This window comes from Gekko japonicus, unplaced genomic scaffold, assembly GCF_001447785.1.
Source record: "Gekko japonicus isolate JY-2015 unplaced genomic scaffold, Gekko_japonicus_V1.1 scaffold366, whole genome shotgun sequence".
In the NCBI taxonomy this organism is placed as follows: Eukaryota; Metazoa; Chordata; class Lepidosauria; order Squamata; family Gekkonidae; genus Gekko; species Gekko japonicus.
In genome coordinates this window covers 258,468-278,735 of record NW_015159721.1, presented here as the reverse complement: position 1 = coordinate 278,735, position 20,268 = coordinate 258,468, and the positions used below count along the sequence as shown (strand labels likewise).

Sequence of the window (20,268 nt, the reverse complement as noted above, 5' to 3'; positions counted from 1 at the left end):
TTACTAATATCCAGTGGCTTACCGCATGATTAAATGTTCACCGTGATAAGTGCTGTCTTGTAAAATTACTGTCTCTATTGGCCCAGATGTGTGTCTTTGTAGATGCCTCGTAGGAATGATGACCAGATGTTTGCAGGGGTAGTATATAAGAGAGGCCCTGACCTGGATAACCCAGGCTAGCCCGAACTCATCAGATCTTGGAAGCTAAGCAGGGTCAGCCCTGGCTAGTATTTGGATGGGAGACCACCAAGGAATACCAGAGGCAGGACTCAGAGGCAGGAAATGGCAAGCCACCCCTGAACGACTCCTGCCTTGAAAACCCTATGGGATCACCATAAGTCAGCTGTGACTTAATGACGACAATAGTAATGAGAAACATAAGAGAGATGATATTTGTAGATGGATAAATTCTATTATATCTTTAAAATGCATTGATTTATACTTATTTTTAAAGAAAAGTATTTGGAATTTTCTACAATAGCAAAACAACATTCCAGTAATTTTGAATGCTGATATTTTACATTTCACAAATGTGTTTAATGTCTGCCCAAAAATAGCCCTGCCGGTCTGAGATCTAGCTGTTCTTTGGATGGTCATTAGGTACCAGATGAATTTGGTTGGAAATAATCAAACCCAGCTTTCTTTTGACAGATAGAGTTCAAGAAACATGGGCTGTGGCCTTGTAGGTTTTTCTCTCTCATTGATACACCTGTCCACATAAGTAATGGGAAAGAATTTACTGTCACAAGTAATGGCCTCTGTGGGCTGTTTGAAGCTTCTGTGATTTGTAACTCTCTCTACGCTTGTTCAACATTTTTCTTCCTGTCTTTCTTCCCTTTCAGTCAGGTGGTCGGAATATTTGGGAGTATCATTTTTTTAAAAAAAAACTTGGTTCATTAAGCATATTAGCACTTTCTAACTAGACAAATCAATGATATTGCTTTGTTCAAGGTCCTCCTAACTAACTACTTCAAGCAGATTGTTGCCATGTATTTGTGAGGGTCCTTGCAGAAACAAGCAACATCTCCGTGTTTTTGCAGGCTAGACAACTTTCAGGCAAAGGTCAGTTGTGTCCCCACCCTTAACTGTCTGCTGCAATTCTAAATGTATAATTAGGAAGGGTAAGGGAAAAACAGCAAAAGTTGCAAAGAAGCAGCAAGGGTAGCACCTAACCCCACCACCCACCCCGTACACACAATAACCACTTCTGTGCCATACTTCCAGTTTTGCTCACAGCGTTGGATTGCCGGAGAGTACAGAGGCTGTGATCACACGGGCAGTTTGGCCCGACACAGCCACTCCTCCCCTCCGGATCAAATGGGCGCAGTCAGACAGGTGTTCCCCAGCCATACTACTCCTGTCATAGGACGACTTGGAGCCTCAGACTAGATAAAGAAAGGAGCTGGCAATTAAGAGCCATCTGCCAATTTTGTGGCTTTTTGTTTTGTTTTGTCTTTCAATTATATTTCAGATAATGATAAGCGATATGCAGCTGGATGATAAGGGTGAGTCTTAAAAGGCACAATGGCCCCTTTAGCATTTCAAGTCATTTCTAGCAGGAAGTAAAACTATGTTAATTGTCATTACACTGTAATTATAGAATTACAGGGATCTGACATTTTCATTTATCAGCCATTTGTTTAAATGACAGTGGTGCTGCTTACTTTGAAGTTGAACTATGTGCGCAATAACACCTATGGCAAATATAATTATTTCCAAATTTGCTTAGCTGCTTGTGTTATCTGGTGCAGTGTTTTGCTAGCCATATTGCGCATTATATTTCCCCTTCTTTTTTGGCTAGCTGTGATCTGGATTATGGGATTTGATGTATGAGTTTCACACAAGATTGGCCATGTCTTGTAGTTGAAATAGATGGCATTTGGATATTTTAACCCTTTTTTAATCAAGCCACTTGATTTCTTGCAGTACTTGAACCGTTCCTACCTGGAGGTCTTCGTTCTTGTGAAGGAAACATATACTCATGAGAACAACCCATCCTGTAGCCTCAAGACTACAAAATCTGTGGTGCAGTTCAGCTGCAAAAGAGCCACCCTTGAGTAAATAGAAATCCTCTAATTTAATGAAGCTGTTTATACTATTGAAAGAATGGCAGAAGAATGTTAAAAGGCTGACCAATAGAAATGGCCAACATTCTAACAGGGAGGAACATGCTGCACAGGGCTGGGAGAATGAAAACTCTTCAATTCCACCTGGCTGCAGCAAAGATTAGTCAAGACAAATCAGGCTCTTCCACTTTGTCAACATTTGTTTTTGTAAGTACACAGGAAGAGTGCTGGGGCAGCCTTAATTTGTGCTTGCCCGTCAGCCGTAATCCTGTTCACAGTCTTCCAACTCTTTGGGAAATGTTTATTCAATGGGAGATTGCATTGCAACTTCACATTGATCTGGAAATGGTATCAGTTTCCTGGATGCCTGCCTGTCTGGCTTTCAACCTCTGTCTTGCTCTGTGACAATGCCTGTGGCTTCGATGGGTCATTTTCATGGGGAGAATAGATAGGAATCCTTACCCTGTGTTGATCCCATTAGATCTTTCTGCAGCTATTGATCATGAAGTGGTGATGTGCTGACCACAGAACTTGGCAATCATTTATGGAACTGTTCTATGCACGGGCCACCTTGTTTTCATCAGGAAAAATGCCAAAATGCTGTTATGGCTTCACAAATTCTCTCTCTGCCAGTAAAGGCACAAAACCTAATGCAACCTAGCTCTATCTATGGTAGCGCGTGGGAGTGGGAAGAACATCAAGGATTTCTGCTCTGTGATCCTTACAAGATATGAACTTTAGGGTAGACTTGGGCATTAGGCATGTCTGATGGAGCTGTGGACGCACAAAGAAGTTTGCAGTGAAGTTTCACCATGGCTTTTTAGCATCAATGATAGAATTGAGAAGAAGCACCTCTGCTCTTGATGTCATCATATTACATTCCTGTTTCATCCTGCCCACTCCAGACATTTGAGGGCCATTTCCTCAGGGCTTGATGTGGCTGAGCTCTTCATGTGTGAAGTCCTTTAAACCAACCCAAAGGATTTGTGAAAGAGCTTCTGGCACAAAGGACATCTTATATCCTGCATCTCATCTGATGTGGGCTCAAATCCAGCCTCAGATGTCAAGGTTATTCCCTCTAAGCTGAGTTAGTGTGAGCTAGCTCACAGTTTTTTAGCCTCTGGCTCACACATTTTTGTCTTTGCTCAGGAAGGATGGCTCCAGAGCAAACTAATTTATGTAAATCGCTCGCTCAAAACTTTAATGCCAGTACCCTTACTCACAAGACTCAACAGGCTAGAGGGAGCATTGGTTATCACTAGTCCAGAATTGATTGCTGCCCCCTTTTACAGCCTTGGCACATATGACTGGAGAAAAGGTGCCATTGAAAAATCTACAATTGAGTTTTTGAGGCAAATACCTTCTTTGCTGAAATGTTTGGAGGCATCTTGATATAGCATAAGTTGTGTGTTGTGATTGGAATGATCTTGGTTGATCTATGGGATGAGATTGGGGGTGGTTGGATATATGAAGGATTTTTTTCTTTAGAGTACAGGACTTGATATCTTTCTGGTACACGGAAGCCCTGTTACGATGTTACATTCTGGCCTTCATATGGTTCCAGCTAGGGAAACTGAGGGTCCAGAGGAAAATAATACATTTTAAAAAATCTTTGCATATATTGGAATTTTTAGTTTGTTTTTCTTCCTGCCAGTGTGCTGATTTTTCTGGTGACCGTTTTGCTGTGTTACTGTTGATCTTATATCTGTCTAGCTGTTTGGTTTCATTTAATGTCATTTTGCGAGCTGCCTTGTAGAGCTGGTACATTTTGGAAGGTGGGATCTGAATCAAGTAATTTTTGCTGGAGGTGGAGAGAGCCAGGGCTCTGGGTGCAGATGATGTTAAGCGTAGGTTTCAGCACTAAGGAAGCTAGAGTGTCAGCACTTGTTCCCTTGTTAAAAATAGGTGAATGAAAGTTTGAACTGCATGCCCAAAGGGATCCAAGGCTGGGGATGGTTTATAATGATAGCCCAGTGACAAGAATGGGAAAGCAATATGAATTTAATTTGGAAGCTAGTCTCGCTTAGTGGATTAGAGTGCCGAACTAGGAATTGGAGATAGCTGGGTTCAGATATCAAGCCATGAAGCACCCTTGGGCCACTTGATTCTTCCCAGCCTAACCTCTCTCTCGGGATTGCTGTAAGAATAACCTGGAGGAGAGGAGAACCATACCCAGTTCCCCTGAGCTCTATAGAAGCAGTGTGAGATAAAAGATAGAGATATATGTTTGAAGTAGCAATAGCACTGCTGTTACGTGGATGGCTCAGACTAGCCAGATCTCATCAGATCTTGGAAGCAAGCTGGCTTGGCCCTTGTTAGTATCTGAATGGGAAGTCCAGGGTTCCTATGCAGGCATTGGCAAACCACCTCGAAACATCTTTTGCATTGAAAATCCTACAGGGCTGCCATAAACTAGATGAGACTTGTTGGCACTTTCCACCACCAGCACTAGCATTATAAACTCAAATAGGCATGTCTGAAATAGTACAGCAGGGAGCAGGCCAGTCTTGAGAAGGCAGCTTTATTCAGGCCAAGGCATTTTGATGGGGGGGGGGTTCTTTGGAACAAGGAAGCCGCCACGTGCATTCTGAGGTGATCAATGTGCATACAGTTTATTGATCTCAGTTTAAACAGGATTCATGTCTGCTTCTTGACTATCAAGGTTCTGGGGGAAATGTGCTTGGTTATGTGTCTAACCTGAATATTCTAAAGAGAGCCCTTTATCCTTATGCTGACCATGCTAGGGCTCTACATACAGGAATGCATTTTCATTGGTCAGCATTCAACTCTAATTTTGTAATCCACATTTTATTGCATTGTTTGTATATTTTATTGCATTATTTGTATGTACATTGTTTATATTACATTGTTTAAAACTACACACACACACACACACAGACAGACACACACATTCAACTGTGTGATCCCCCTCACTCTACCCCTTTGCAGTTTGATATGGTATAATCAGGAAGAACTGAACCAAACTTGTGTTTTTCTTCCAGTTTGAATCAGCCCTGAATCAACAGTGTTATGAGAATTAGATGCAGTGGTGTTGGTGTCCTACTGCCTTCTACTCTTTGCACACTTTGAAAACAGTTCAGTTACCTACTGATACCCGCTCAAAATCACACCATTGCAGGAGGAGATGGCTAACAGACTTTTTGTTTGCTCATTTGTTTTGTGTGTCTTTTGGCACTAATCTTTTTGATGTATTCTGCTGCTAAGCTGTTGGATGTTTTTTTCTTGGTGTCGTTGCAGCTGGTGCTGAAAACAAAATTGGCTGGGCATTTGGTCTGGGGATGGAGAGGCTGGCCATGATCTTGTATGGGATCCCTGACATCCGCCTTTTCTGGAGCCAAGACGAACGTTTCCTGAAACAGTTCCATGTGCCTTGCATTGATCAAAAAATAATATTTCAGGTAAAGGACAAGAGTGGGATTTGTGTTCTTGTAGAGCAACTGACTTTTACCTGCCGCAGCATTAATAGGCACCCAGTGTAAAGCACTTGTGCAGTTCTCATACATGTTCAAGGTCACAACTCAAATCATTCAGTATCCTGTTATTGCGGTTAGTATTGCAGAATCATTCAGACTCCTATCAGATATTTAATGCCATGTTTCCTGAGAGTAGAGTGTGTGAGAATCATAACATCTAACATCTGGTTTATGGTTTACCTGGACTTCCTTGTTGTAAGAGAGCAATGTACCCCATGTTCTTCCCCCATGCAGATGTTATACATACTTATTTAATATATTTATTTACAAAGTGTGCATCCCACCAAGGTGGCTAACAGTTAAAAACAAAGCATCAAAAAAGCAAAGGTAAAATACATATATAAAAGCACAGAACCAATAACTAAAATACAAGGCAAGAAGAAGCAGTCATTGAGGGAGTGCCGGACAAAGCAAAACGTCTTCACCTGCTAGCAGAAGAAAGTGATTGAATGGGACAACAAATGTTCCACAGTTTTGGTACCATGACCGAGAAGGCCCTGCATGTTTGAGCCAAGAGCTTGATTGTGCAGATGTTCATGAAATCTCCTGTCCTATTCCCTTGTGAGGGGGAGGCAGCTGCCTCGTGTGACATCTGCAGTGAATTTTCATACCCATGGAGGGGTGATTTTCACCTATTTCCCCTCTCCCACAGCAGACCTCCAACTATCCTCTCATGCTGTTCCTGTGGTCCCCTGACCCCCAGGTAGGGGGGCCCTGCTCTGGGTTGGGAAATACCTGGAGATTTTTTTTTGGGGGGGTGGAATCTGGAGAGGTGGGTTGGGGAGGGGATGGACTTTAATGCTATAGAATCTACCCTCCGAAGCAGCCATTTTCTCCAGGGGAACTGATCTCTGTCATCTGGAGATCAGTTGTAATAGTGGGAGATCTCCAGGTGCCACCTGGAAGTTAGCAATCCTACCCCCAGGAGCAACATTTCAGGGGCATTTGAGGATGCACTGCAAAGCAGGAGGCAAGGAAGGGCCATGGACAGAAATCCCTTCCATTCATGGAAAACATCTGGGGGATCCAGGCAGATACGTCCTAACTTTACTTGAAGCAGGAACCTATGCTAACCATAAATATTGGTCAATTCAAGTCCTGCTTTGTATGTTGTATGCTTTTGTGGCTTTGTTCATTAACTTAATCAATAGTAGTCCCAAAAAGTCAGCGGTTAATTGGCATGTGCTATACACTGATTACATTACAATCAAGAAGTTACAGACTTGATGGTTTTCATAGACATATGGAAAAGAACTTGCAGCTCCAAGAAGAAATTGTCAGTCTGGCTCAGTTTAAATGGCTTTGAGGAGAATTTGCAAAAGGGAGGCCTGGGAGATCAGCTGGAAGGGTAAACAAATCAGTACAAATAAAGCCTTGATTCTGTACAGTCTTATGTAACTATCCTTCAGTAGCCAGCCTCTGAGCAAAGTCCTGGGAGTTCTAAAGCATGACACAAATTGTTTGTTAATCTGAACATTGGGAGTTAATTGGCTGGCATGGCTGGAATCAGCACAGAGCAAAGTCAGACAGCTGCCCATAGCTTATGCATGTTTATTTGACAGGACCCCCTGATCCAAACCACAGTACGGTCCCTAAACCACCATCTCTAATGAGCTTTTGATGCTTGGAAGAACAGTAATAATGCTGGATTAATAACTGCAGAAGAGAATGAGTGGTACCTTCTGGGTGGCAGAAGGTGCATTGCTTTGGTCAGCAAAGGGTCACAGGGATGTGCATTTGGCATTTCTGAGCCAAATTTATACCCAAATCACACCTTTTCGGCATGATTCAGGCATTAGTTAAGCCGAATCAGATTCTCTGATCTGATTCGGGTTACCAATAACAAAATCCTAAATTAATTCGGGAACCCCGAATTTTTCGACTCCATTATCCCCTATGGGGCCATTATAGTCAATGGGAAATCTCCTAGGCCTGGGTATATTCAGTGGGCTAAGGGTGAGGGGGTTTGAGACAGAGGCACCAAATTTGCAGCGTAGCTGCTGGAGCCTCTCCCCCAAAGAACCTATAAGTTTTAACAAGATTGGATGTGGTGGTCCAATTTTATGGGAATCCAAAGAGGGTGCCCCATTCTCCATCATTTCCAATGGGGGGGAAATAGCAAGGCAATACAAGCCCAGCAGAATGTCCCAGAGAATCTGTGCAGTTGAAAGTGATGTAGGGAGGGCATTTTGCAAGGCCAGCAGCAGAACCAGTGCAATGTGCCCAGCAGAACCAGTGCCACTGTGGCAGTGCCAAAACCCAACAGGACTAAAGTCAGATCTGAGAATCTCTGAAATAAAGGGGCATTTATGCAGAACCAGTACATTGTACTAGTGCTCAGCAGCAGAACCCAGTGCCAACCTACTGGTGCCTAGCAGCAGAACCCAGTGCCATTGTGGCAAATGCCAGGCCAGCTCAACAGGACTAGTGTCAAGCACAGAATCCAAGCAAGAAGAAGGGGGGTTGCAGGACAGCAGAAACACTGCAGTAGTGGTTGCCCATCAGCAGAACCTAGTGCCATCCTACTAGTGCCTGGCAGCAGCACCCTGTGACATAGTGGCAAATGCCAGCTCAAAAGGACTGATGTCAAGCACAGAATCACAATCCAAGCAAGGGGTGAGGGGGTTGCAGGACAGCAGAACCAGTGCTGTAGTAGCTGCCCAGAAGCAGAACCCAGTGCCATTGTGGCAAATAGCAGCTCAACATCACTGGGCTTCTGTTTATTGGGCTGGCCTTGGTTCAGGTGGGCTAGCAGGAACACCTGCCCACCCTGTTCTGCTGGGCTTCTACTGCCCTTGTTTCTGCCAGAAAAAAAAATTAAAACCCTGCTGGGATTCTCTGGTGTGACATTGGTTAGTTCTATTGCTACCACATAGGCACTGGGTTGTGCTGCTAGGCACTAGTACATTGCACTTGTTCTGCAGTCCTTGCCAAAAAATCCCCCCCTCTTACTTCAGAGATTCTCAGATTCTCAGATCTGACCTTAGTCCTGTTGGGGTTTGGCACCGCCACAGTGGCACTGCTTCTGCTGGGCAGATTTCACTGGTTCTGCTACTGGCCTTGCAAATATGCCCCCTCCCCAGACCTCACTTTGTACTGCAGAGACTCTCTGGGCGAATTTGCTGGGGTTGTTGAATGCCTGCTTTGCTCCCCCCCCATCATTGGAAACTATGGAGGATGGGGGCACCCTATTTGGGTGCCCATAGAATTAGACCCCCTGGTCCAATCTTGTTGAAACCTGGAGGTTCTTCTGGGGAGAGGCTACAGCAGCTACACTGAAAATTTGGTGCCTCTACCTCAACCTCCCCCCCCAGCCCACTGAATATACCCCAGGAGATTTACCATTTACTATAATGGCTCCATAGGGTATAATGGAGTCAAAAAATTGGGATTTTACCCAAATTCCAATATAATACCAATATTGGAATTCAGGTTTTCAAGGCAGTACTGAATTTTTAAGGGTCAAAAAACCCTGAATCCGAAAAATACCATATTTTTTTTCTTGCACATTCCTAGTCACAGCTGCTATTGGGACCAGCTCCGAGCTGCATTCCTGGCATGTTACCATTATGGAGGTAGGAATCTTACCAATGTTGGGAAAAGAAGGGAAGGAAAAATCTAACAACTGTGTGAATTGGCTCAAGATTAGCCTTTGCAGGTGACAGGAACAGTAGCTGCACTTGTGAGGCTACCCAATCTTGTTTAGTCCAGAAGAGTGAGTGAGAACAAATAGTTGGTGGGGCAGTATTTGGGAGACCAAGGAAGTTCAGGTAAGAAGAATTCTGTTGTGGGCTTGAGCAGAAACCTGATAGGAGGGAAGAGAGGAGCCAAATGATTGGGCAGCTCCCTTCCCTTGCATCGTAGGTTGATACTGCTTTTCCAGTTTTGCTGACATCTCGGCAACCATATTATGTGTTGAGGCTAGGGATGGCAGCCTCCAGGTGGGATCTGAGGATCCCCCAGAATTACAGCTCATCTCGAGACTACAGAGATCAGTTTCCCTGGAAAAAATGGATGCTTTGGCGGAGTGGACTCTATGCCATCGTACCCCGCTGGAGCTCCAGTGCTCTCCCAAGCTCCACTCCCAAATCTCCAGGAGTTTCCCAATCTGGAATTGGTAACCCTACCCCCCCCATACCCTGCTGGTGGCCATAGGGGACCTCACAACCCTAACTGAGGTATTTCTGTTCAAATCAATGATAACTATAACAAAATGCTAGAATGTGTAGCTATAGCCTTACTCTCAAGACCAAAAGCAACTTGGTATGGAGACTAGCCTCTCCCTCTTCTTAGACTCATAGCTAACAAAGTAGTCATAAAATTTATTTCTTTGGAATGGCTTTGGTCTTACATACATTTACTGTGATGCCATCGCATTGCACCACAAGTAGTGATGTCCCTGTGCCTGTGTCGCATAGTGTGATGATGTCATCATAATGCTGCTGGGCAATTAAAATTTGCTTGAGAAATTTTGGCCTAAGCAAGTATATACCAAATTGCCTTCTACTAAAATAAATTGTTCTGTTATCATTATCATTTGCTTCCAAAGTAACAAAAATCTGTACAAACCATTTCAGCCCACTCAGCCTTATGAACTATACTAAGGATGAACTTCATGATCCTCCCTTAGTTGTCTTCTCTGTAAATTTACATTCATCATCTTGGTTTATGATTAGTGTTATTTCATAATAAAGAAGTAAATGGTGTCAGTGGATGCTGCATTCCCAGATATTTTTCATCAAGATAAGCTAATGATGCTTAAATAGTTATTCATTTATTATGTTTACTTTTTAATAGCACATCTATTAAAGGCAAATATGCAGCTATTAGTATGTAAATTGAACTTGGATGCCTGAAATAATGAGGTGCAGCCTACAATGTGATTTATTGGCTAATTAGCTTTTGTTGTAATTGAGGATATGTGCAAAGTCTGTATATCTGGGTTTGCATATACTTGGGAGAAAATCTGTTGATGTGCCAAAGCAGCCTTAGACTCTAATAATATACAACTATTTAGAACACAGATGTTCTTCTGGAATGTGACATGTATGGAATTGACTCTAAAAAGTTGTGAGATCTCTTGAAGCAAAAGAGTCTTAACCTTGAACACACTTTCATCCTGATTCTGACTAGCCATGTATTTGTAGCAGTATCTATCTGGCTTCTCTAGTGGATTTTGGCACGTTGCACCAGTGGACAGGGGCACTTTTCACCAGCTTTGGCTGTAACCATTCCTGGGCAGGAAAGATCTTGCCACTGTGTTGCATACCCTTGTAACATCTAGCTGGCGGAGCTTTAAGATTAGAATTGGGCCATGGCTCTATCGAAGCCAAAGGATGGCTGCATGCATTTAAACATGTTTTTTTGGCATCTTTCCATCTCCAACCATCCCAGCCTATGTAAAATTTCTAACCTTGAATAATCTGCCTTATTCGGACAGGCTTTGCCAATGTGGCCTGAAAAGGGTTGACCTCGTGTCACAAATGATACTGGAATGCCTTTATTATAATTTCTATTGTGAGGTATGAATTGCCCCTATTTTAACAAAATTGCCTTCTACCATATCAAAAGACAACATAGTCCCTTATCTGTTGGTGGATAGAGATCCAAGGACTACACTGATTGTGGCCAAGTATCTCTCCACCATATTTTCCTTAAAGAAATAAAGGCTTCTTTTTCGTCGCTCAAGATTATTGGATCAAAGGAGCTTGAAAGAAAGGAAAGGTAACCACTTGCTGGTTCTCTTTTAATGGCACAGTGCGCATTCTTGAAGCATTCTTGGGGTGCCATGGTGCTCATCGACATCTTTTCTGGCGCCCACCAAGTGTTCTTAGAAAGTGGACAGGTGGGCTACTGCCCAGCAGGGCTTCTGATTGGCCACTGGAGATCTGATCGGCTGTGCAGATGAAAATAACATTCTTTCAGCACAAGCTGCCACCATAGTGTTTGTTTTATTCTCTTTTCTTTCTGAGCGTATTTTTTTAAACTACTGTTCCTTTCCCCTGCATTTGGGCTTCCTGTGTGTGTGTGTCTACTTCCTGTAGTAGCCATTTTGTGTTTCTCCCTACCTCCCACAGTTGCCGTTTTTGGTTGTGGTTGTGCCCACTATCCTGTGTCAGAATTCCCAAGGAGCCCACAGGCTCAAAAAGGTTGGGGACCTCTGCTGTGGACCATTCTTTGAAGTAACCCCCTGATAGAACAAGTAGAAATGTTGCATAATTAGGGTTGCAAGGAACCCGGTGGCAACGGGGGGGGGACACTTTTTTGGGAGCAAAGATAGACATAGACTGGCATTGATAGTGAAGCAGTGATGTTATTCCTAGCATGCAATGAAAGTGACATAATCACATTGCTGGTAATTTGGGGATGCGCCAGTATTTGGCCAAAAACTCTATGGTAGAAGTCATTTTTATCATAGAGTTTTCGTCAACATACCAGAGCATCCCCACATTGTCAGCAACATGATGATATCAACTCCAGTGCACACCGGAAGTGACACTGCGGCATTGTTGGCGACATAGGCCTAGGCCTTCTTTTGCTACTGGTAGTCAGTAAGTCAAATAGTTTATTGTATATGGCCATTGGCCATTACAAGTTTGGAGAAACCACAAATTACATCTATATATATAAAAGAAAGTCCCCTCACCATAAAATCAACATGCAGGCCAACCCCCTGGACCTAGAAACACAAAATTTGGGGAGAGCACTCTTACCATGATGTAGATGCTAAAAAGGGATTTTTAGAAATTCGACCCCTAAGGGGGTCAAAAGGGGTAAAACGTGCTCCTCCCATTGATTCCTATGTGGCTGCCAGGCTGCTGCCTCCTTGCACCCCCCACTCTGTGATTGGTCAGCTGCAGAGTTCAGTGTTCTAGGGTTTTAAAAAAACAGTTACAGGACACAGCAGAGAACTAATGACAGTTGAGGAAATCAGGAATGGCCAACACCATCTGTTAGGTGCAGCAATGCTGCTGGCCCAGCTTCCCCATATTTCCTACACCTGACAGGCAGCTGTCTGCCAGGTGCAGCAGTGTGTGCAGCATGCTTAAAGCCATCAGGGAGCCCACCCAGCAGTAATGCCTTAGTGATCCTGCTGACCCAGCCTCCACAGTGGCTTGCAATACCCCTCCTCCTCCCCGTTCTACACTGGATAGGCAGCTGCCTGTCAGGTGTAGGAGGGGGGTGGGATACTTACAGCTGTTGGGGAGACTTGCTCAGTAGGATTACCTTAGTACTGCTGCTGGCCCAGCTTCCTGATGCCTTTAAACATACTCTCCCCAACACCAGACAGGCTGGTGTCTGTCAGGTGTAGGAGCAGGGCCAGGGTATGAATGTTTATGGGGAGATAGTAAAGGATATTTCTAGGAGCCATTTCGATGCGTGCCTACCTCATGAACCTGAAGAAATGTCCACCACATCACTACTCCCTCACACCAACTCTCCCTCACATCTCTCACCTCTTACTGCCCCCAAGAAAGCTCCTGGCAAACGTCGAGCCAGATGCACCAACGCTACAAGGAGGAGGCAACTTAGGAATGTGGCAAAGACATTTGCACATAGTACTCATGCAATGCACTGAGCTGCACAGGCCAGCAAGTACTCCTGCAGTGCACTGAGCTGCACAGTACCAGCAAGATCACCCTGAGGTGCTCAGAAAAACACAGTCTCCATATGAGCAAAACAATCCAGGAACACAAGTAGAGAGGCCATCACTTTCATGGAAGGTAGCAGGAGTTGACTTAACAGATGACTGCTTCTTAAATGGACAGTTCTATGTGGCCTGCTTCAGATTGAGCTCATCAAGCAGCCTGGGGCAGAACCACCAATGTGGTCTAGAGAGAGGTCCTTCAGTAGAGAGAGAAAAAAGTACGTATGTCTCACTTCATTTCTTACACTACAATCTTCTCCATTAGAATTCCTACAACAAATGTCACATTTCAAATTTCACATCATCAGTATTATAACTGGATTTATGGAACTTAAAAACCATAGCGAAGCATGGGTATCAGGCTAATTATTAAATAAGACCATAGGCCTTCTTTTGCTACTAGTAAGTCCCCCACCAGTCAGCTGATCGGTGCTGGAGGAGGGGCCCTGGAGCGGGACATCCCTTACCCCATCAGGGGCCCAGCAACCTCTTAGATGTCACTTGTCTGCAAAAACTTTTTCCTGGATTTAGTGAAATCCTAGGTTCCCATCTCGTCCTGCTCACTTTCAAACAAGTTATATGGATAACAAATTCTTGCTGTATCATTGTATTTATGCCCAGAGGACCTCTTTCAAAGTCGTCCAAATATCAAAATCAGCCCTTTGTCTTTTTTCACTATCTAGCACACTTTGCAGATGTTACAGCAGCATTTGTAAGTTTATTTTGAAGCAGCAAATTTATTATCAACATGAAACACGAATTCCAGAAGCCTTTCAAATGTATTTTAAAAGCAAATCGGCAGCAATTAAAAATGGCTGTTTAGCATGCCTTTAAAGAGAACCGACAGGCAGCATTGAAGCTGAAAGGTCAAATGAACAATCAAAAGCATTGTGCAATCCAGCCATGTATCCAGCTCAGAACTCAGAGTCTGAGTCTTTGCAGAGTTAGACATTGACTCCAGGAAACAGTACATAAAGTTTAAGGTTTTTGCTACCAATTTTAATTAACCACTGTGTGTTCTGTATTGCTGTGCTGTTTCGCTGGGTGGGAAGGCGGGAGGGGGGCGGTAATTTTATAGAAGAAGAGATTAGATTTATACCCCACCCTTCACCTGGAGTCTCAGAGCAGCTTACAAACTCCTTTCCCTTCCTCTCCCCACTACAGACACCCTGTGAGGTAGGTGGGGCTGAGAGAGCTCTTGAGAGAACAGCTCTGATAGAACTATGGCTTACCCAAGGTCATCCAGCAGGTGCAAGGGAAGGAGTGGGGAATCAAACCCGGTTCTCCCAGAGTCCGCACACTTAACCACTACACCAAGGTTAGCAGCTGCATTGGCTGCTGTTCAGTCACGCAAGGGAGACAACTGAAAGAATGTGGAAAGCAAGGCTATGAGTAGGATTAGTCCAACTGCTTCCACATGCCTCTGCTGTACTCGGATGTGTGAACTGCTCGGACACAGCCTCCTGTACCTGTAAGTGGCATCATCTGGGAAGGAGGAGCTCTGAGAAGAGTAGTGAGGCATGGGAGTGGAGGGGAAGGAAGGGACCCCGAAGCCTGGAGGGTGGGTCAGTCCTGAGGTCACAGTGTGCGAAATAAAACCCAGCTGAGGTAGGTGGATGTTCACAGAAAGCCCCAGAGCTATGGTGCAACGTTGCACTTCCTCCAGTAAGAAGAGAGAGGGCAGACTTCAACTAAGATTAGGCCCAACCTTGAATAAATGAACGCGCCAACAATGAGCAGCATTGACCTGAAGAGACTTTACAGTTCCCTGCGACTAACTGAAAGAAACCTGAAAACCTGAAATTGCATAACACTGACCTGAGTCCTCCACTGTCCTCAAAGAGGTGGGAAAGTTTGAATTTAGGGATGTGCAATTGGATGTTGCTGATCGGTTAAAAGTTTGGTATTTCTTGGATCGAATTAGTGGTATGCAATACCATGGCCAATCCTGATATTTTCCTCCTGATAGATATTAGAAATATCTGGAATTGGGTTGGGAAGACTTTCTCTGTTCACAGCTCGTCTGTGGTGCAACAGCCTTTTCTGAACTCCAGGTCCAGGTCTATTCCCATTGAAAATAAAGAACCTTTTTTAAATTTAAAGGGCTGGTACACTGAATACCAGCTGGGGGCCTGGGTGTCCATCCTTCCCGTTCCTCCCTCCAAGCTCTGGTTGCTTCTGGGTAGGAAGACACTTAACAAAATTATCTTTTTCTGTGGGAAGGTTGGGAAGGGCAAATATTTTTGGAACAACAATATTCTCAATCATTAATGAAAACAGTAATTATATCCTTCCCAACTTTCCAATACAAAGCAAGTACAAATCCCTATTTGAATTTACCAAGTTCATAAAAAATGCATAACCTAGCAAAGAATCATTAGTGCCACTGGAGCTCTGTGTGTGTGTGTGTGTGTGTGTGTGTGTGTGTGTTTAAAGTGCTCTCAGGTCACAGCTGATTTATGGTGGCCCTGTAGGGTTTTTAAGGCAAGAGACTATTGGAGATTGTTTGCCATTGCCTTCCTCTGCATAGCGACTCTGGAATTCCTTGGTGGTCTCTCATCCAAATATTGACCAGGGCGAACCTTGCTTAGCTTCTGAGATCTGATGAGATCAGGCTTAGCCTGGGCCATTCAGGTCAGGAGCCACTGGGGCTACAAGGTATAAAAGACACATTTGGAAGATACTGAAGTAAAGCTAAACAACTTCTTCACATTTGTCTTCAAAAAGGAAGAAATCAAAAAAAGATCTCCATCTGCAACCATCTTGGTGGGTGCCAAATGGAGAGTACCACCACAGTGTTATCTAGAAGAAGGTTTGAAAGAAATTGGTAGGGTATTACATATTAGCCACCCAAGCAAGTAACTTAAAATCCTATTGTCCCCCTTTTGTATTGAATTGCAGCCTCCGTTTTGTCCCAGAAGCTCTTTGTAGGATTGTTTCTGTTGGAGGAGCCAGTGTTGAATTTCCCAGTTTTTGGTGGCTTTTATGTCTCTCTCTCTCTCTCGTCCATTATTCCAATGAAAAGAGTGCAGGCCCCGGTTGTAGATTATTTGATCGTTAACGATCGAATTGTATAAGCAAAAATGTTAAGTGCTGCTGCTTTTTTAGATATACTATGTAGTGTCATCCTGGTGAGGCGTTTACTTAAAGATGTCTTTCTGAAAATAAATCCAGTTTATGTGAGTCTAATAGTAAAAGCTTCATTTCACAGTTAACTTGTTTGCTCATCTGCATTGACATGATAGAAGAAAAGTCCTCTGTAATGTTTGCAGAATGTTGTTAGTAACTGTGTAAGCTTGCCTACTGTTCCTACGTTTTAGTCAAAGAATTTTTTTAGCTCTCTGTGTGTGTGTGCCATCAAGTCACAACTGACTTAGGACCACCCCGCGGGGTTTTCAAGGACAACGACATTCAGAGGTGGTCTGCCATTGACTGCCTCTGCGTCATGACCCTGGTACTCCCATCCAAATTCGAGCCAGGATTGACTCTGCTTAGCTGAGATCTGATGAGATCAACCTAGCCTGGGCTATCCGGGTCAGTTCTGTTTTAGCTTTTACCTGAATACAGTCAGCCAGTGGACAATAAATCGAAACCTGTCTTGTGATCAGCACTTTCACTTCACTGAAGCCTATTTCTGTTCTGTACTTCCTGTAGAAATCATTCATTTCTTCCACCCCAGCTCGGTAATTAGTGGACCATTTATTAATTACGCTGAGTTTGCATCACTTATTTATTTTGTTTGATTCTATTTTATGTGCTTCGTTTATACCCCAACTTTCTCCCCAGTGGGGACACAAAATGTCTTACATCATTCTCCTCTCCTCCGTTTTATTCCCAGGACAGCCCTGTTAGGGTAGGAGTGTGTGACTGGCCCAAGGTCACCCAGAAAGCATCTGCGACAGAGTGGGGATTCGAACCTGGGTCTCCCAGATCCTAGTCCACTATGCCACACTGGCACATTCATCCCTTTTCTATAGAAAATGCTGTTAAAAAAACAGCACCCTGAAACTAAGCCCTCATGATCCTAGAGTTCATGTCATAACCCTGTCTCAAAATTTCCTCCCTTTAAAAATGTTTGTTTAATTTTCATAACATTTTGCAGTATAGGTAGACAAAATAAATATGTCGCTTAGTCCACAATATAGCATGAGATCAAGAATTTCAGCAGGTCAGTCAAGTGTAGCAAGATCTGGGGACTGCATCTAATTTATTTATTAGTATGGGTGTTCTCATTTTAAGAAAATAGTACCCCATGCCTGTAATTCTGTGAAGAGAGAATGCAGATGACCACAGAATGTACAAAGCTTATTACAAGAACAGCAGGAGACGAAAAAGCACTTGTATGCACAAGAGAGGGAGAAGATATTAGGGCTTGCCAATGTCCTTCGATTCCAATATTCCTTAGAACATAGCACAGTCATTGCAGACGAAGTGACTACTAAAAATTGCTCACCTTGCCGGGCTGCTATTTATTGCCTTTTTGCCAGATTCACCAACCAGGCTGCCGTTACTTCTCTGTCCTGCTTCCCTCATCTTTCTCCTTCATCCTGGCAGTCCATGGGCTGGCTTCTGCCAACTTCTATGGGTGTCTATGGCGTTCTCACCTGAGATGTGGTGTCATTAACATCAGTTGACAAAAGTGCACACATGTCCACAGGTGAGCACAAGGACTTGTTAGAGGAAGATAAATGATACACATCAAAGCAATGTGAGCAAGTGTTGAGAAATTCTCAAAAGGAGAAGTACTATTCAATGCTCATTAAAAAAAAAAACCACCTCAGAACTGGCTGTGAACTGGCAGCCCTAGAATACATGAAAGAGCTGCAATTATATTCCAATGAACTATGTCAATGGACCTCCAAACCATCTGGCTACACCATTGTGGAATTCTTATTTCATGTCTATGTATACAAAAGTCAGACTTTGTTTATTATAGCAGAATGTTTATCCATTTCCCCCCTAGCTGATGATTAAGCAAAAAGAGCATATGGAAATTGCTGCAAGTGGATAACCTGACTTCAGTTCTTTGGATTTAAAACATAAATGCACATCCTTTATGTGGCACAATTCCGCTATTGGCTAGGATTATTGTTAAAAGCAAAAGCAAATGGAATTTAACTACACTTTGCCTTAATGCTTTCTTAAATAGTACCTTAGCAAAGCTGATATCTTTGGAAAGTAAATGTGCCGCAGTGCAGACAGTTCTGGTTCTTACACATTCAGTGTTTGCCCCTGAGACTCTTTTCAACAAATAGCTTATAAATGAATACACATACAAATGAATTCTCAACTACATAAAGCTTAGCCTTTATCCACAGATATAAACGATAATAGTTAAATCAGGTAAGCCATGGAGCATTTGTGTGTGTGCGTGCGTGCTATCCTATGTACCAACTAAGAATTGACTTACAGATCTATCCTATCTGATATTGCTCTTAAGTCTCCATGTGCACACCATGATGGCCAGAGTGCATATATTGGCTCATATTCTTTGGAATGGACTATTTGAGGAGGTTCACAAGGCCAGCTTGCTGTTATCTTTATATGAGGTCTGTTAAGATTTTTGTTATTAATGTTATTGTTCCACAGGACTTTTGGTTATTCTCTAGTGTTCTATTTTAGTTGAGCATTTTATTCTACTTTAATGCTGTGATGTGCTTTGGGGGGGGATGTGGCAACTGATATGTTTAATTTTAATATTTTATTGTGCTATCAACTGACATCTACTACCTTGAACAATGGAAAAGTGGGATATACAGTTTGGAATAAATGTATACATATGACCAGTTCCCAGCACTCCAATACGTCCTTCCGTCATTCCGTCACACTTTGGAAAGTTCAAGAAAAATGCAACCTAGAATGTGGCTGTGAAGATAGAGACACCTTGATGCTTAATGGCCGGGCTAACTGGGGCAGGGGCAAGGGATACCCACCGCTCTATGAGTATGCCCTTTTGCTTGCATGTTTGTTTTTACACCCACATGGGATAAGTAAAGAGCTGAATTTGGGGACAGCATTGTGAAATGTGTCTCTGAGCACACACAAATGCACTACACTGGACACACTCCCCAGTTCATAAACTGTGCAGACTCTCTACCCATTTTGCTAATAATATCTAAGCTAAAGTTTTTCTTAAAAAAAAAAATGAATCTGATTTTTGAAAGGCTCTTTTGAACAGCTTGTAGATTACAGTAATAGTTCCGAGTATATAGCAGTTCTCTGTATGGCAGTGACCCCCCAATGCTCGCAAACAAAGGAAGATGAAAGGGTTTTTCTTTCCGTATAATCAGTTGGGTTCTTTTGGTGGCTCCCATTGCTAAGCTGATGGTTCACTGTGTCACTTGATGCAACCATGATTTGTCGAGATTCTTTTATCACCAGCTAGTGCAATCAGATAGCTGCTGAAACTTCTGTTAGCATTTGCTACCAAATGTGGGTGGGAGATCTCTTTATATACTTCTTGCTAAGCCTTGTGAAGTCAAGCAAATGCTAAGCAGATTCTAGTGCTGCACTTGGTATACTGTGGGTGCTTTGTTATCAAATCATGTTGCGGTAGAGGGTGTACAGTGTGGCCTGGTGTGCTCCTGCCTTGCTGAAGTCCGCAAACAAAGAAGAAGAAGAGGAGAAGGAGGAGGAGGAGGAGATTGGATTTATACCCCGCCCTTCACTACCCAAAGGAGTCTCAGAGCGGCTTACAAACTCCTTTCCCTTCCCCTCCCCACAACAGACACCCTGTGAGGTAGGTGGGACTGAGGGAACTCTGACAGAAACTGCTCTTTTTCAAGAACAGCTGTGCCAGAACTATGGCTTGCCCAAGGTCATTCAGCAGGTGCAAGTGGAGGAGTGGGGAATCAAACCCGGTTCTCCCAGATTAACTACTACACCAAACTGGGAAGGGAGAAAGAGGGTAGAGAGAGACAAGTCAAGTGGAAAGTATCAGCCTCACTACATAAATGGTGGGCAGTTGGCTCCAATCATCAGGTATTCCCCATGAGCAAGAAGGATGTCTTTGTGTAAAGGCCTGCGAGAAAGTAATGGTGTACTTACAGGCAAGCAGCAG

General features: G+C 43.4%; 1 protein-coding gene across 1 annotated transcript in view; it reads left to right on the top strand.

The window, feature by feature from the left end:
• The window catches only part of FARS2 (phenylalanyl-tRNA synthetase 2, mitochondrial), a 265,280-nt gene that overhangs the window by 139,195 nt on the left and 105,817 nt on the right, over positions 1-20,268 (top strand). The window contains exon 4 of the mRNA XM_015421057.1: positions 5,325-5,485. Coding sequence (XP_015276543.1) covers positions 5,325-5,485 — 161 coding nt within the window. The remainder of the gene's footprint in view (positions 1-5,324; positions 5,486-20,268) is intronic.